The 17,077-nt window shown below is 35.7% G+C and overlaps 1 protein-coding gene across 2 annotated transcripts in view; it reads right to left on the reverse strand.

The window, feature by feature from the left end:
• The window catches only part of NBAS (NBAS subunit of NRZ tethering complex), a 160,743-nt gene that overhangs the window by 119,802 nt on the left and 23,864 nt on the right, over positions 1-17,077 (reverse strand). For both annotated transcript variants that reach the window (XM_085056878.1, XM_085056877.1), the window contains exons 16-22: positions 16,914-17,039; positions 15,499-15,650; positions 14,649-14,783; positions 14,299-14,377; positions 13,504-13,608; positions 13,092-13,228; positions 183-266 (exon numbers count right to left, since the gene is read on the reverse strand). In XM_085056878.1, the coding sequence (XP_084913004.1) occupies positions 183-266; positions 13,092-13,228; positions 13,504-13,608; positions 14,299-14,377; positions 14,649-14,783; positions 15,499-15,650; positions 16,914-17,039 (818 nt within the window). The remainder of the gene's footprint in view (positions 1-182; positions 267-13,091; positions 13,229-13,503; positions 13,609-14,298; positions 14,378-14,648; positions 14,784-15,498; positions 15,651-16,913; positions 17,040-17,077) is intronic.

A 17,077-nucleotide genomic window follows, 5' to 3' on the forward strand; every position in this document is an offset into this window, starting at 1 on the left:
ATCATGAAAGAAAGAACGCTTTCTACTGAAGATCTGGGTTTGCACAACCTCTGCTTTCTATTTGCTCAGTCAGTCTCACTAAGAGCTAAAACCACAAGTTAGTGCATACAAAAATAGCAAGTCTTACTGGGTCAATTCCCACAGTTTAAGAATTAGTAAATAAATTCTTTATATACACTTACCTGCATTCTGGTTTTTCACACCAGTCTTCTTCACGATGTTTCTGCTCATTCCAAGGAAGAATTTTCAATGTCCCCTTCTTGTAGCTGGTATGAAAGAGAAGAGAAGCTTTACATATTTTGTCTTTTTAATTTTGATTAAGTACTCAATTAATGGAATACAAAGCATATAAAAAAAAGTATTTCAGTGAATCCATAATAAGCATGTCAGTCAGATACAGCATCAATTGTTTAAGATTTATTACTTCTAAGTGCAGCTTTACAAGTGTGGTTTGGCATGTATGCTATCCATACAAACACATATTCTACCTGTACCATGAAAGATCCAATAAAGAAAGATTAATAAATTTCTTTTCTTACTGACCATGCCTTAAAAAAAGGAAAAAACCCACTACATACTTACAAAATTTTTACTGTTTGACACTACGTATTCTGACTTCATATGCTGTCACAAAAGACTGAATGAGTAAAAATCTATGATCTTCACAGCTTGAAATAAAACATACAATTGTTCAAATTTTATCACAAATCCTCATACTGAAATTGCATATGCCCTGCTGTACTGATCTTCTCAAACTACAAACTCCTACAGTGAAACATGCCCTAAACATTGAGGTTGAAGAAAAAAAAAGAATCTGTTTAGGATGCAGATTAAGAACATAATGAATTATTACTAGAATTATTAGTTATGGCTTACTGTAGAAGGCTAGCTTTAAGCAGCATAAAGCACTAGAAAACTATGTCAAGCTCTGCAGAACATAAACTAATGGGGAAGAGAAGAACTTTATGGGTTCTGGCACTTGTAGAAATAAGAAACAAACCATGTACAAAGTAGAGACATTAGAGTTGCAGCATACTGGAACAATAAGCTATTTTAAATTTAATTCATTTTCTCCTGACCCTGAAAATAAACAGCAACACTACATAGACAACCCCTATTTATAAAGTAACAACTGACACAATCTTCTCATCCCTTGAAGAGCAGCACTGTAACTCAGTATCTTAAACACAATTCCAACCAACAAATCAATTTCAAAGATAGCAAGAGTCAAATCAATTAATTAAAAGTCAGTAACTCCATCTCATTTAGCAACAGCCATTAAACTCACTGAACAAAGCAAGGCATGCTCATGAACTGCCCTGCCCCATACACAGACACATCTCACCCAGAAGGCTGTGGTCACTCTTTTCTTTCCCTTCTCTGTGCATTAGCAAATAATACTTTGTGCTTTGTCACAGTAATTCCAGCCCTCCAAATTATACATGCTGCAATAATCCAACAATAAAAAGGTAGAGGCAGATTTGCAGGTTATAAAAGTCAAATAAAGGGAGGGATGAGGATGGAAAGCTGCTAATTCCTGTGGCAGAGATAGCAACACCTGCTTTCAACTCCAGTTCACCTTAACAAAACACTCTATGGCTCTCTTTATAATTACACACCGTGTTTCAACATCATTAAAAAAGTAATTATTAAAGAAAACTCCAAATTAGCATTTGTGGTATAAACACCAGGAATAAAGCCATTTACTTATTTTTGCAAGGTTCATCATCAACCCAATACATTTTGGGGATTAGGGAAGCTGAAGTTGTTTAAATCTTAAATAACATAATTTACCGATAATTCAAAGTATTAATGTTTAAAACTGACTTCATAAACTCAGTTAATATAGTCATATTTCAAATGTCATAAATGAGAATGTTATTATGGAAGGTTCAGTTTATATGGAAGAAGTTCTCTTTATTAGCTGAAATGTCAAGTACCAGAAAAGCCAAAGTGTGTTTAATGCTGTTTTCCAAAACATAAAATCAAGACAGTACAAGCAGGACTTTATATTTCAATCAACAGTGCTCTCTTTTTTTGAGTTCTATGTAAAAGGAAAGAAAGACAATTTCTTTTCTTAGCAAATATTTCCCATTCATTTCCCAGTAGACTTAAGAAAATATTCAAGGGGGGATTTTTTCTTGGTGTTGTTCTTTTGGGAGGAGTTAGGTGCAGTTTTTAAGTATTAACACACCTTCTTAATGGGGAAAAAAAAGAGCTTTTATACAGCAAAGGACAGACAAGGGTTTCATTTCAGAAGCTGTTTCAAATGTCTACAAAACTGTAGCAGAATTACTATGAGAGAATAACCTTAAGAGAAGATTTTCAGGTAACAACTCAATTTCACATTACAGATCGCTTTTTCCTCCGACATTAGCTCACATACTAATGCCTTAACTATTATTCTGTCTCCAAAATTTGTAATGCACTTTGTTAAAATTATTTGAGGTAGTCAGGTCCTTCAGGCCCATATGAGATTATTTCTTTATTAATAAAATAATAAAATAACAATTGCTTTTTTATAAACTACAGGGGCAAGAAGATACTAATTTGTTGGCAAGGAGCAGCTGGCAGCAGAAACTCTAAAAGCAGCCTGAGGGCCTGAGCAGTTTCAGAAGTTGAAGAATCACAAAGCAAGATCTTAAGGGCCTTTTCCAACATAAACCATTCCATTATTCTACTAAAGAGAACACAAACTGTGCCCCCACCCCTCTCAAAATCTGGCTTTTGCCAGAGTCTCTGATGCATTTAACTGACAGTGGAGCAATAGGGGAGACACGTGATAAGTAAATAATTACAGCAAAACCCGTGAAGAAAATTGCAGCACGTTACATTGTATTTACTCTGAAAGCAAATTCTTTTTCCCAGTAGTCATCTGCACTCTCCATGCCTCTCTTAATTAAGAGGTTCCTACATAAATCTTTGTATATAATCTCAGAAGCCCAGAAGAAACTTTGGGGAAATTTTCTTTGGTTTGGCTGTTCCTCCCATGGTTGCTTTGGTGGTTATTGAAAGAGTCATGTAAAATAGTAAGGAAAGAGGTGCACACATTTAACAGATATTGAAACTTCCACGTTCTCCTCTTAAGGCTAACAAATCATTAAAAGAGAAAATTACTACAAATAAACAAATACAGAAGTTTAGAATGCAAATTTAAAACCACCTTTGCAATCTGAATGACAAGGAACCAAGACAATTCAAAACTCATGATCCTAATGTTACTATCCATCAGTATGAGACTGGAAGGGAGGGAAAAAAAAAAAGGAAAACAAAAGTTAAAGAAAAATATACTGGCCCAAGCCTGTACTGCCAAATACCAAATACCATTGAATACATACTTCATAATTTTGCTGCAACATCCAGCATAGTTTCCATAGATGTGGTGAAGTTACATCGAGGACATACAGTTCCAATTAAGAAGTCATTTCTTTACAGATTCAGTAGCACAAAAGGTTACAATTAAAGTTGGCAAAACTTGCACATTTTTAAGTGACCTATATATCAGTATGAATTACGTTTCTAACCTCCAATTATTTGTAATATAGTTGAGTTAGCTTACTGACTCTGATAAACAATTATTAGAGACTAAAAAGTTTAATTTTTATTCAAGCAAGCGTTACCCACCCCAGCCTAAAGTCAACATTTACTAGCAAATGCTTCTTTTTGCAGACATGCAATCACCTATCCAGCCCGTATCCCTAACTATTTTCAGAAAATAATCAGCATTTTCCTCTTCCCATCTAAAAGTTGATACCTTCTTTCCTATCCCTATAACACAAAAGTCACTTGGGTTTGCCCTTAAATTCCAACTGCTTCAATTTTTTTTTTAAGATACACTTTAAAATAGAATCCTTTCCAAACAGCAGAAGTCACGAATTACATACAGACTGCATTAAAAATATTTTCTCTAACATCACAGGCTTACAGTGCCAACTGAAGCTGAACGTTTGTGGCTTAAAAAAAGTAATGGTTAAGAAGATCTCCTTCAATCCCAGTTCCCAGGCTTTGCTCTCTGTGAAAGTTGTTTTCCTTCGCCCTTTCCCTGCAACTCTAAAATCCACCAAATGACAAAGCAATGTGCCACTCTGCCTCTCTCTGCTTGTTTTCTCAACAGGGTACAATTAAAAAAGGGTGAAAAGTACAGAGACAAGCAATCTGAATGACTAGAGGCAAGAACCATATGACATCTCTCTTCTAAATGCCAGAGCAGATTGAAGAATCCTAGAAGAAAGAACCAATATGCCAAGACTGATACCAAGTCATTCATGTTATCATTTCACTCAAACAGGAAATGATATTTCACTGTTCTTACTTCCTTCAACAGTGTAAATACTGATGTGACTGGGTCTCACTTACAATTATCAGCAGATACTGTTTTACTCAATATGCAGCTAAGCTGTTAACTACCTGCTGCATGGCATAGAAGAAAAAACACTATTTACTCAGGTTCAAAGATAAAACAAATTCCTGGAATGAAGTGTTGTGAAAGTTTACTATGTCAGAAAATATCTAGTTAGGCTATTTGAGCCATATATTATAGACAGATGTTATTTCTCACTTGAGAAACTTCAAATAAATGTTGCAGTGTGCTTGCCTGTACTTATTTCCTCTCCTGAAAACTACTGTAGGCCATTTACCTTCTGGCCAAATCTACCAAGACCAATCTCATGTTTCAGCACAAGGTTTCAGAGGAGTGAAACCTACAGTTGTCCAGACACCTCAATTCCAGAAATGCTAAAAGCATACTTCAAAAGTTTTTCTAAAAAGCTTATTAACAGACCTCACTGCAAGATACTAAAGAGGGAAAGATTTTTCATTTCATGGGAAAGAATAGTCATGCAGTGCAATCTTGACTGGAAAATGTCTACTCTATCTTTTTTTTCCCCTTCTCACAGCAGAAAAAGTTAGGGTTAAGTATTTTAAGTCAGGTATACGGATAAGCCATGGAAAATACTTTTTAAAGTATTTTCTTCTTTGGCTCCATTTGCCATTTTAAAAGTATTCAGATTCACCACTGGAATAAGTTGAGAGAGGAATTTTAGATTTTTTAATTCTCACCAAGAGTCAAGCAGCACTCAGAAACCATCTCCTCCAAATGCTGAAACACCACCAAAAAAGATAAAACTGCAAAATTTTTCATCCTAGTAGAAGTCAGCAATTATATAGTCAGTCTTAACAGGTAGGCTTCTCAGTGAGCTCAGAGCACATACACAAAAAACCCAGCAGAACCCACAGTACTCAGAGCTGACTCCTAACTTCACCTTCTCAACAACACTAATAAAATACTTAGCTCTCTCTTGTCTGCTACATGACTGTATCCAACTGTCCTTACTATCTCTCCTCATTCTGAAGAGGTAACAAAAACTCTGTAATTTGAAATTAAATACAAGGAGTGGAATAAACCAATCTTGACACAAGCAAAGGATGAGACAACCCTGTACCTATGCCCTTTATAAAGGCAAAGATTAGAACACTGTATTTATCTCAACATTTATCACAAGGTTTGGTTTTAATTCATACCCGTGGTTTAGCACAGACCACTTTTTTCCTCAAACTTCTATTGTCAGTAATTTCAGCAACTCATGCAGATAACAGAGAGCAACAAAACTCTGGAAAAGCAGTTGTTAAAATGGAAGCAAGTCAGTTCAGAAAGATTTCAGGCATCAAAATACCACTGCAGGCTGAAAATTCAAAAACCTGCACATAGATGAGACAGAGACAAAAGAGATACAGACACGAACACATATCTGAAAAGAGGCAGAGCTCCTATCTTTGTACCATGCTTTTGTTTACAGCAGCTGTACAGCAAATCCAGCTGAATGGGGGCACATCAGAACCTCCACACACCCCTGCACACAAAACAGAGATCAACAGGGTTGGAGTGGTGAAGTCAGCATGCACAGGCAGCCTGCTGTACATGCCATGGACACTGTGCTGCGGCACCCAGAGCTCGCTCTCTGTCCTTGTGCTACACAACTTTGCAGGTTTGTTCTAGCAACTGAAACCCCACAGAGGTCAGAGATACGTGCAGGTTAAGGCTGCATTCCTACGCACTCAGAATTCCAGACACAGTGACAGATCACTGTAGTCACTAAGGAAGGTGGCTTTCTTTCCCAACTAAAAGAAAATATCAGCTATGCCACACTATAGCTGTACACAACTATTATTGAGGTTTTGGGCTGTTTTTTTTCCTGAGCCACTGCTTCTCCCCTTCTCCTTTACCCTTCCCTCTTTTCAACAGTAGAATAAATATTACTGGAATCCACTAAATTGACTCATTATGGAGGTATTCAACTCTATTTCTTCAAGAAGAGCTGACTTTTCCTATATTGCTCTTTTCACTCTATTGTTTACATTGGCTTGGCAATTCTTCCCATTCTTTTCTTTGACAAAAGAGGTCCATGCTATTGTAGTTTCTGTATCCTACCAACTGCATTTATTCAAACCTGCAGATTATTTTTCTCTCCAAGGACAGGCTTTCAAAAGAGGAAGGTCTAACTCAGTTTTAAGGTCAGATTCCAATTCTCTCCATTACCAATAGCAACTGTGTGGGTTTGCTTTTTTTTTTTTTGTCCTTTTAAGCATTTCATACAGCAAGCCTGTCTCCAGGACTACTTAAGTTGAAAATTCAGAGTATTTTTTCTTTAAATCTTTTCCCTTGCAAACTCATCCACATCGAATGCATAATCCAATTTGCCCCCATACATTTATAAAACACTATCTTCTTGATGAAAGATATTGATGTTTTTAGAAACAGGTGTGGGGCATTTTGGAAGTAGATTCATCTTTTCTTTTTCTTTTTTAATCATGCCTCATTGTCAGAAAAATAATGTTAGAAACACTAAATCCTCATTTGAAAGCACATGTGTTACATAAAATAACTAAAAGATTCTTTATTAATTTAAATTAGAAACTCATTTGTCCAAAGTCTGTATCTACTCAGGCAGCAATGGGGAAATCAATGCCAATTTCTGTTGCTCTGCAATTCTTATGTGTCTGAAAGTTATGTCACAATTATTCCACAGCTGAGAATGAAATATAAGAAATGCATCCTAGATGTAGTCTCAAACAGCTTTGATATATCTTGCTTTGTTCATATTGCATGAAAATTTTCTTTCACTACAGTATCTGAATAGTGAATTAGTAAATGCAACTACAGAACTGATTACATGTATTTTTAGGTTTCCAATTGTTCAACATACTACATGATGCACAAGTGGTGGGCAGAGAGAGAAGTGCTTCATTTTCCAGGAATATCCATAGGACGTGACAAATTTATCCAGACTTAAGTGCAGCTGCTGCCTAAAACAGCGTGCCAAAAACATCATGCATTTTGGAAAAACCAACCGGCATAAACCGGTGGAAAAGGCAACCCACTGCTTTTGGCCACCAGAGTTAACTATCCTTCAGAATCCCTGCTGTGAACACTGCAGTGACAGATCTTTTGAAGCAGCTCTGCCCCCAGAGGAGAAAGCTGTAACTGATTTCACATAAATCAAGCTATGTTTTAATGATGAGGTTAACCTCTAATAAAACTTGGGGAGAGGAAAACTTTCTTCCTTCCTAAAAAACCCAGAATGAATAATCTAAACATCAGAAAAGTCAGCTAACACCACACAAGCACAGTTCAGAAGTTCACTGTGTGTTTTTTTCTTCATGTATACAATTAAAATTGTGAGGCAATAGCCCATTTTGATTTTGTGAAAGCTATTTTAAAGACAAAGCTGAACTCCAAGTAAGATCAAAGCTGTCTGCCACCATATAGTGAAAATACTACTTCAGAAGTGTACAAAGTATAATGAATGTTCTGGGGAGAAATTTTATTCTAAACCCTGTAAAAGAACAACAAACAAACAGATGAGACAACGTACACTTCCAGCAGAAGATTGGATAAGGCAAGCCAAACTCCAGCTCAGGACTATGCAGGCAAAAGTAGATGAAATCAGGACAAGTCATGCATTGACTAGCCAGAAATGCAAAGGAAAACCTGTTAATGTTCTGTGGATAAACAGCACAGCCACAGTTCAGCTCACATGCTATAGGAATTCATGTGAAGGCTGCTACTGGCCTATTTGAAACCCTCTCCATACTGAACATACAGCTCTCTCAGCTGAATGACAGCGCAGCTCCAGCACAGCAGATTCTGTGAAACTTCACTCCTTCCTCCCTGACAGTTCATGTTCTCCACAGCTCCCTCATGGCTTCAAGTTCTCATTCTCTTCAAAAACTTCTCACGACTAACATCTGTGGAACTTTTGCCAGCTCACTGTCTGCAGCAGCCTCCTGGTTACAATGAGCTCTTCCTGTTGTTATCACAGATTCCCACACTAAGCACTTTGCAGGAGAGTCTCTCTTCCTCCAAAACACTGCTATTTTTTTTTACATGGACAAGAACCTTCCCTGCTCCTACCAGAAGTCAATCCAAGCAAGAACACAAGCGTCATGATGACAAGTTAATCTTTCCCTCAAAAATTATTTTTTCTACATCATAGTAGAAGGCAAAATCTGCCATTTTTTTTACCAAATACACCCTGGAAAGTGCGTAATATTGAAGGAATATTAACTACATTGCTCCTACCTCTAAACTGTTTCTTTCTTCCTGTTAGTGCAAACAAAAAAGACATGCATTTAAAAATTTAGTCCCTTATTATTATTTTCACTGTAGCACTATACAAATGAATTCAAGCAAAATTCAAAAAAAGAACTGAAGATGTGATTCTTTTAACATGAACACCTCTGAATTACACTGAAAACAAAAGCAGCTGAGCTTCACAAGAAGAAAAAATAAAATGAGGAGACTATATATTAGAGAGTTCTGCAGACGTTCAGTCATCAAACCTATTTACATGAACATATGAGGAAGGGAAGAAATGAAGCTCTAAGAGCTTTATTGAAAACTGCAGTGCCACAGGCAATAACTAAAAACCTAGCTCAGGAGAAGATATCATTACGGAAAGGCAAAGTTAACTGCTTATGAACTCTTAGTAGTAGTTATTCATTCATAGATGAAAGTCAACTACATGGAAATTTTCAGGTTTTAAAACCTTCAGTAGGTTTTTAGGAGGTATCTCCATTCCCATCCTAGTTCATCAGGCAAATAGAGTTCATCCACAACTCTCCAGTAAAAAGTTACTTTATGTCAAACACCAGTATTTGAGAAAGTTAAGAAGCAAAAACACAGCAACATATAAAAAGTTGTTACCTTAGGGGGAAGATTTTTACTATAGCATAATGTGCAATACAGCAGACTTATGACTGCTGAGGGAGCCATACATTTGAAGTTCCAGACTTCTGTGAGTTGAAAATGTGAGCAGCAATGTTACAATATAGCAGTTAAGCCAAGTAAAAAGGATAAGAAACTTAAAAGAAAAGGAAAAATGCTCTGGTTATGTATTTATAATGATGGTAAAACATTATTTACTTAGATCACATTTAAAAACCTGAGGGCAACAGTCTTAACTATAGGTTAAGAGCTCTAGCTGTAGCTATTAAAATAGAGATTAAAAAGAGCTATCATCTCCATTTGAATACCTAAAGTTTTACCACCTTCATTCTAGTTGTCCTAACAGATGTAGTCTCTGCATCTGATGGATCTTTGAGAAGGAACATGAATCCAAATAAGAGACAGCAGAGACACAGGAGCCATCATTACAAAAGAAGCTGAGAAATAATATGAAAAGAAGTAGGAAAACATTACAATCCCAATTCTGCAAAAACACATTACTTAGTAATGTCCATCTATCACAACACCCGTTTGAACCTGACAAGCATTTACAGTCACCAATGTGTCAAAGTATTTCAGATTCCTTCTCAACTCAGAGTAGAGCTTACTTAAATCACAGTCTTTTGCATGAGTCTCATGAATGCATGAATTCCCTGCTTAGACAGAGAACTCCTGAACTGTTCTGAGTAACCCCTGAAGATGCTAAGCTATAAAATATGTGCCAAAACTGAGAAACAAAAGTATATCTACCATTTGAGACTTTTTACAAGCAGATACAGGGAAAAAAATATTTCCTAATAACCTGTCACAGAAGGAAAAAAAAATCGTCTACTTTTTTTCTCCATTTGTTATGCCAGTTCTTCCTTGACTGACAAGGCCTCAAATTTTTGCAACTCCAGCCTTTAAATGCCATCTTAATATAAATGACATGTGTGAGTAAAAAGAAAAACGCCTGCTTTATGCCCACAGAATGCACTAACCAAACAAGCCTTTCCTTAAGTAGGTACTTTGAATTTACTATCTGCAGCTGAACTGGTGGATACAGATGAAAGGAAAAGGCAGTTATAACACAACCTTTACAAAAACATTTCTTATAGGTTAGGAAATTCTTCATATATAGCAGTTGCACATGCATTCATGTTGGTGGGGGTTCACAGCAAGCAGCTGTGTTTCAGTGCTCTCACCCTGGCTGTAGATGGAGGTGCTCATTTATACCACCTCATCACATGCACCACAGCGACCAAGCACCCTACTGAAATCTCCTGCTATAAACATTGTGACCAAGAGTTTTCAGAAAAAAACAAGGATCTAAAAGAAATCATGAGAAAGAGCAGCCTTTTTTGCATCTGAAAGTAAAAAACAACCTTCTGCAGGATACACCCTATTTCACAACTGCAACAGTGTGAAATTTCAAAAGGAAAACCAGACCAAGTTCTTTCCTGACTCAGAATCCTGTACAAGATTTGCCTGAAGTCAAAGTTCATCAGCTTAGATTCATTCATTCTCACTGCTTATCCTGAGACTCCTCTAATTACAAGCTACATAAGCTAAAGAGACTGAGTGGTAATGCTGCCAACATTTTTTCTACCAATTGAAACACTGGGGTTTATATTTTTGTGATGTTTTTCTTTTGTTCAGAACTGTATTAATTACAGTCAGTACTTATAACTTTTTAACATTCTGTGGGAATGAATAAATTGTATCGTAATCTTGCTCAATTAATTAATTTACAGCAAATTATGTGTACATACTGTCTTCTAGTAAGAAAAAAAATAGCACTCATTTAAACTACATTTCATATCAATGACAACATATCTACAGAATGTCAGTAATTCTATCCAAAATCATAAATTCTTTAAAGAACAAATGCTCAAGCTAAAATGATAATAAACTCACAAAAAATGACCAAGAACTTCAATTCTCTTTGATTCTTGTGAAACAAGAATTGCCAGAAGCTGAAGCTATTTGAAGTGGGGGGGGAGAAGGGGAAACCCATCCCATTTCATAAAACACCTTCTGAAAATAGTAAGAAAATTCTACTTTGTATAACTTAAGTCTATTTCATTAGTGTATTATTCTCATTAATAGATATTGTCATCTGTACTTATTTAATTTAATTTCATTACATTAATAAAATGGTGGTTTAGGGAGTATATTTAACAGTATTATGTGAGCAATCAGTTTTGTAACAGAGAAGCAGTTTTAGAAAAAGGTGAGATCAAATACACAGCATATTTTTATGGGTTTTTTAATAAGTATATGGAATTTATGTATATAGGGTTTGATTGCATTCTCATTTTGTAGTTGTCTGAAGACAAAAACTTCAAAAGACACACAGTATTGTCTATTCTGTAATCTGGGGGAAAAAAGTATGAACCTGCACATACCTGATCCTGGCACTGGAAAGTTCTGTCTGCTGAGAGAATAAAGATCCAAACTACACACTTTCATTTTCAATAGCGGACAAAACTAAACTCTTACCCCATAATTTCACATCTTTTCTACTAGATCACTAGCGAAACGTTTTATTTTAGCTGTCATTTTGCCTCTTGGCACATAAGTCAGTTTTGTAAACAAGCCAAAAAACAAAATAAAAAAATGAAAAGAAAAACCCTCTGAACCCAATAACAACCCTTCAGAAAGAAGAGGAAACTATTTATGACCAACTATAGATCATAACCACATTTAAGATGACCATTCTTTCCTATGTCTCACATTATAAACCTTATCAAAAGAGAAAGATTTGGAATATGTTTTACCAATTTTATAAACACTGCACTAATTTCTCTTTATGGTCCTGTTACCTTAAAGAAATGAATGAAACAAATGTTTTCACACCTTAACTAAATCACTAAATGTGTTCATAACACTACCAAAAAATAGAAAGGGAAGCATCAGCTATCATAAAATGAAGACTGCTCTTTCTCCTCAGAGAGGACAAAGCTGTTAAGTATTGTAAGTTAGGAAAAGCGTCAGGGGAATAACTTGATGAATTGAAAATCCCTATTCTAAATGGAGAATTGCTCAAATGGGACTGGTAAAACCTTGAAGTAAAAACTTAACTACAATGATGGAAGACCACAAAAAAAAAATTGTTAGGTCCTCCAGAAACTTTCCCTCTGAAGTAAGGCTTCAAAGTCCTATTGTAAAATATTAAATAATGAAATCTGTCCCTCTCTTCATGAGCACTGAACAATATGCTTCAAAACTAATTTCATAACTGAACTGTCAAAATGAAACACTCTAGAAGCAAAAAATTCTTCTAATTAATATACAGAACATAATTATCATCTTCAAGGAAGATTCTCTTATGAAAAATTTGATGAAATTTACAGTAAAATAAGCTTTTATGCTGAAATGAAACAGTACGAAAGTCTGCATTTATAGCTTTTCATAATTCTTCCTTACCAAGTTGAACAAGAATCAGTATCTAATGATACTGAGAGCTTAAGTATTAAATTACTTCACAACACAAATCCAGAAAAATGTACTTGCTTCCAGGGACCTAAACACTTGTATAATTTACTTCCTAATGCTGGCTGTTATCACAAACCAGTTAAAGATCCATACTACACATGTACAAATCTGGGCAGTTTCAAGTCAGAAAAGTCCATGTTTCCTTTTAGATATGGAATGGAGCAAAGCAGCTTCAAAATCCCTACTTTCCTGTTAATGACCAAAAAGATTCCACAAATGGCACAAAGTAAAGCAGAAAATGATGACTGGTCAAGTCAAGATCTATACAGACAAAGTTGACCTCTTGATTGCAGATAATAACCAAAAGCAGACTGCCATACATGGAAACTAATTTATGCATTAATCGAAAAATAATCTTTCTTTGAGTTAATATCTACTGATGCATCCTTACCAAGCTTCAGGTAACAGCAAAGCATACTCATGTGGTGAAGTAGTCTCAGGGAAATTGGAGAGAATTGCCTGTCTGTGGGGAAGTAAAGCTGATCCATGGAAAGTGAACAAAATTTCCAGAGCTCTGACATTGCTTTCCTAAAGAAGAGAACAGTAAGTTGCAGAACTTTAAACTGATTTAGACTGAAAATGAGCAAGAAAGCTTAGGTAATACAACAAACAGTTCATTTTAAAATTTTCTTTAGCAACAAAGAAAATAAGGTCAGGGTCACAGCATTTATTTCATTGAAATCAAAGACACCCCTCTTAAATTTCCATTGAGATTCAACCAAGTTCAAATGAAGGAGGAAAAAGCACTTAAGTGCAAACAGCAATACCAAAACATTGCATTCCAGCAACATAAATATTAATACCCGAGCATAAGTTCTTGCTGAAAGTACAATATTCTGATTTCTGAACTTCTTAAAGAATTCTCCATCATAATGCTGCTCAGCTGCATGAGGCCCTCCAAGGATTTCCTTAAAAAAAAAGAAAAGAGAAACTGCTTTTTATGCAAGATTTACAAAAGCATCAAAAAGTCTACAGATCTTTTATTCTAGGATGAGTAAGTGTGAGATATATGCTGAAAAGCATGCTGGGTTTTTTGTTTCAGTATGAAAAAAAAAGCATTTTTCGTTGATAAGCTAAGACAATTCTCTGCCTTATTTTAATAAGGTTTTAGATACAGAGATGTGGTAAAAGCCCTAATGTGAGTGTGTGCATTGACAACTGCAAATTTAAAATTTAAAAACTTAGTAAAATACAGCCTGACATTCCAAAAGCTTTCACTTTGGTAAGCTCATGGAAGAAAAAGATTTGTTAGAGGACCTGCACAGAACTTGCCAATTCAACTCACAGGGAAATCACACTTATCCTGCCTGAACTCTACATCCCATGTTGTTGCATAACTCAGTTCCCTGGAGACACAGGATGTTCAAAACAGGCCTCTGCCCAACTGCACCTCTCAAGACTAGAAGCCAGTCTTTTGAAACAGTGAAGCAGGAGAAACACAGTCACTTAAACAGTACACATCTTACTTTTCTCCAGTGACAGACTGTAGCCTTTCAAGACCATAAACAGGAATACCATAATAAATAACAAAAAAATATATGATGATGTGATGCAAAAGTTGCTGGAATGCTGTGGAGTGAGAACTCAGAAGAACTCACCTCGTAGGTCTCAAGACGATCAAGGTAAGTCAACAGCTTCAGTCTGCTACGGCAGAGCTCCTTCTGTTCCAGTGTCAGCCTGTGTTCAGAACAGAAATTTTCATGTTTGCCATTAATATTTTATGTCGTGTGCATATGAAGACAAAGGTTACACATTTTAATGACTTTGTGCACTGAAATATATAAAGAAATTAAGTAAACTGAGAACTTTGACACAAGACAATGCCAACTAAAATTTAAATCACTTTTCCATTAGGAATAATATATATGAGAGTAATTGTGTTCTTGCAACAGTGTAGTTATTTTAAACCTATAATTCTGAATAAGACATGACCTAACATTTCATTTACTTTGAGAAGTTTACTGATAATAGCAGTTCTTGACGCTTCTTGGCCTCTTTTTCCTTTCTAGTATCCATTTCTTCATCTGGTGACAAAAAGTCTTCATAGGGAATTTCAATGTCCACCTCCCCTGGTAAGATAAATCTGGAAGACAAAACCAACAATCTATGCAATGAAGGACCAAAAAAAAACACATATGTATGGTGAACTAATTTTTGAAGAGACATATTGAAACAGCTTTTTGTCTATGTTTTGACTAAAAATGAACACATTTATACAAAAATACTGAGTTTTTGAGTTGTAAACAAGCAAGGACTCATCACAAGCCAACAAGAGACATCAACTCTTGTTTCCACTCCCTCCCTAAAATATACCAGAACCAAACTTGATAAAAGTTTCCTAATTCCACAGCTAGCAGTGGGATTGGCAGCAGCTCTACAGCACACAATGGTAATAGATGACTGCACAAAGAAAGAACAGCCTCTTTCTATTTCCACCACCAGAAACTGAACACTGAGGAGAATTGTCTCGATTGTGTCTTGCTTCTGCTTGATCAATGCAATTAAGACACATAACAAAACACATTTATAGGGTTAGTTGCCTCCAGAAGTGGCAAGAGAAATCACAGGGAATATATTCATAATGAACACTACATTTTATATAAACACAGATATTACAGGTATTTTGTGGACTTCTATAGGATAGTCTGAGTCAAAGCATTACATTTATGTCATGCAAAAGCTTCTCAATATTTTCACTAGTGGTTGATAAGAAAAAAAAATTACCAAATTATTGTAAAATATTTTATACACCATTCTTTTGAAAGAAAACAAACAAAAAAAAAAAACTCTTCCCAAACCTGCCACCATCTTCTCCTTTTCCTATGGCCACAAGAGCCTCCAAGTCTGTGCCTTTCAAGCCATACTGAAGCAGCTTCTTGGCAGCATCTGCATTTTCTGGAACTCTTTCCAAGCACTCATGAAGAACCCATGCACGTTTCTTGATTTTGCTCTGTCCAAGAACAAGAGCACAGACACAATGTTACATGGTCCAATCTGAAGCAATGGAACCAGAGATCACATTCAATACTCCTGATGTATTTCTTCCACTTAAGAAAATGTTGATTTCCTCTGATGACTGACAATGCAAACCAACAAAAGAGAATGAAATAAACACAATCCCCTCAGAGTATATGTGGCAAAAAAGGGCGAAGAAATACCAAATGATTTAGAACTTTCACAACAACTGGAAGAGAAGTTATTATTTGTACTTTCTAATTAATACCACTCCTCTTTACACTAAATAAAATGTGATGGTTTGGGGGTAAAACACAGGTTTATAAACCAAGTGTATGTATTCCACAATAGCACTAGAGTAATTTTCAATATCATCCTCTTCACATGCCAATAGAATTCTGTGACAGAAAAGGCACCACAATTATAAAATCTATTTGCTTTACTTGCTGATCTTCAGTTGACATTACAGACCACATAGAGAATGGCTGAATTTTGACATTCAGTCAATATCTGATTGAAAAAAAAATTATATTCCCCTTATCTCTTGGAATACTTTGGCCTATACTAGCATACCTATACTACTATATATACATTAATATACCTATATCCCTATACACCTATACTATTAATACCATACCATACCTACTAGACTAATACTAAACTATATGCTAGCATACTATCCTAATACCGTACCTGTACTACTAATACTTTACCACAACCATGAGGTTGTACAACTTCAACACCACTTGTCTGCTAAGTTAGAAGTGTTTCTTCCGAGCCAAAAAAGACCCCATGTTGAATTCTACTGAAAAGCTCAGTTACAGTTAACAAAGTTCACTGTAAGCTTAGTTATTCAAGCTTTGCCATAAAGCCACTGATACTAACTGCACCTTTCCTATTTATTTTCAAAAATAATTGGAAGTTTAAATACTTGGTATTTCCAATTATTATTCTTCATTTGCCAGGCAATAATCTACTGCTGCACGTGGGGGAAGAGATTACACACAGAAAGTGTTTTGCTATTAACAGAAATTAGAAGATATTCCAAAAGAAAGACTTTCATTAACTGCCAAGGTTTCTAGATCAGACCTTCAGTTTAACTGCTCTCTTACACATGACATGAAATAGAATTTGCAAGACAATTCTTCAAGCTGCCATCAACTTACATTGCATAAATTAGAATACAATTTAGAATTCCATTTCTGTAAAGATAACACGGTCATTCTGATAAGAAAGCCTAAAAAAAACCACAACACACCAAGTAGTCTTGAATTGAAGCAACATTAACTGCTGACTTCCTCCACTGTCTTTGGTACACAAGATCAGAATCAAGGCCATATGTTTGAGCCAAAGACAAAGCTTCCCCATATTCTTCATTATCAATCTGAAAAGCAAACACATGAAAATGAAAGTCATCAGATT

The sequence above is a fragment of the Lichenostomus cassidix genome, chromosome 3 (assembly GCF_008360975.1).
Source record: "Lichenostomus cassidix isolate B80296 chromosome 3, HeHo_3.0, whole genome shotgun sequence".
Lineage (NCBI taxonomy): Eukaryota > Metazoa > Chordata > Aves > Passeriformes > Meliphagidae > Lichenostomus > Lichenostomus cassidix.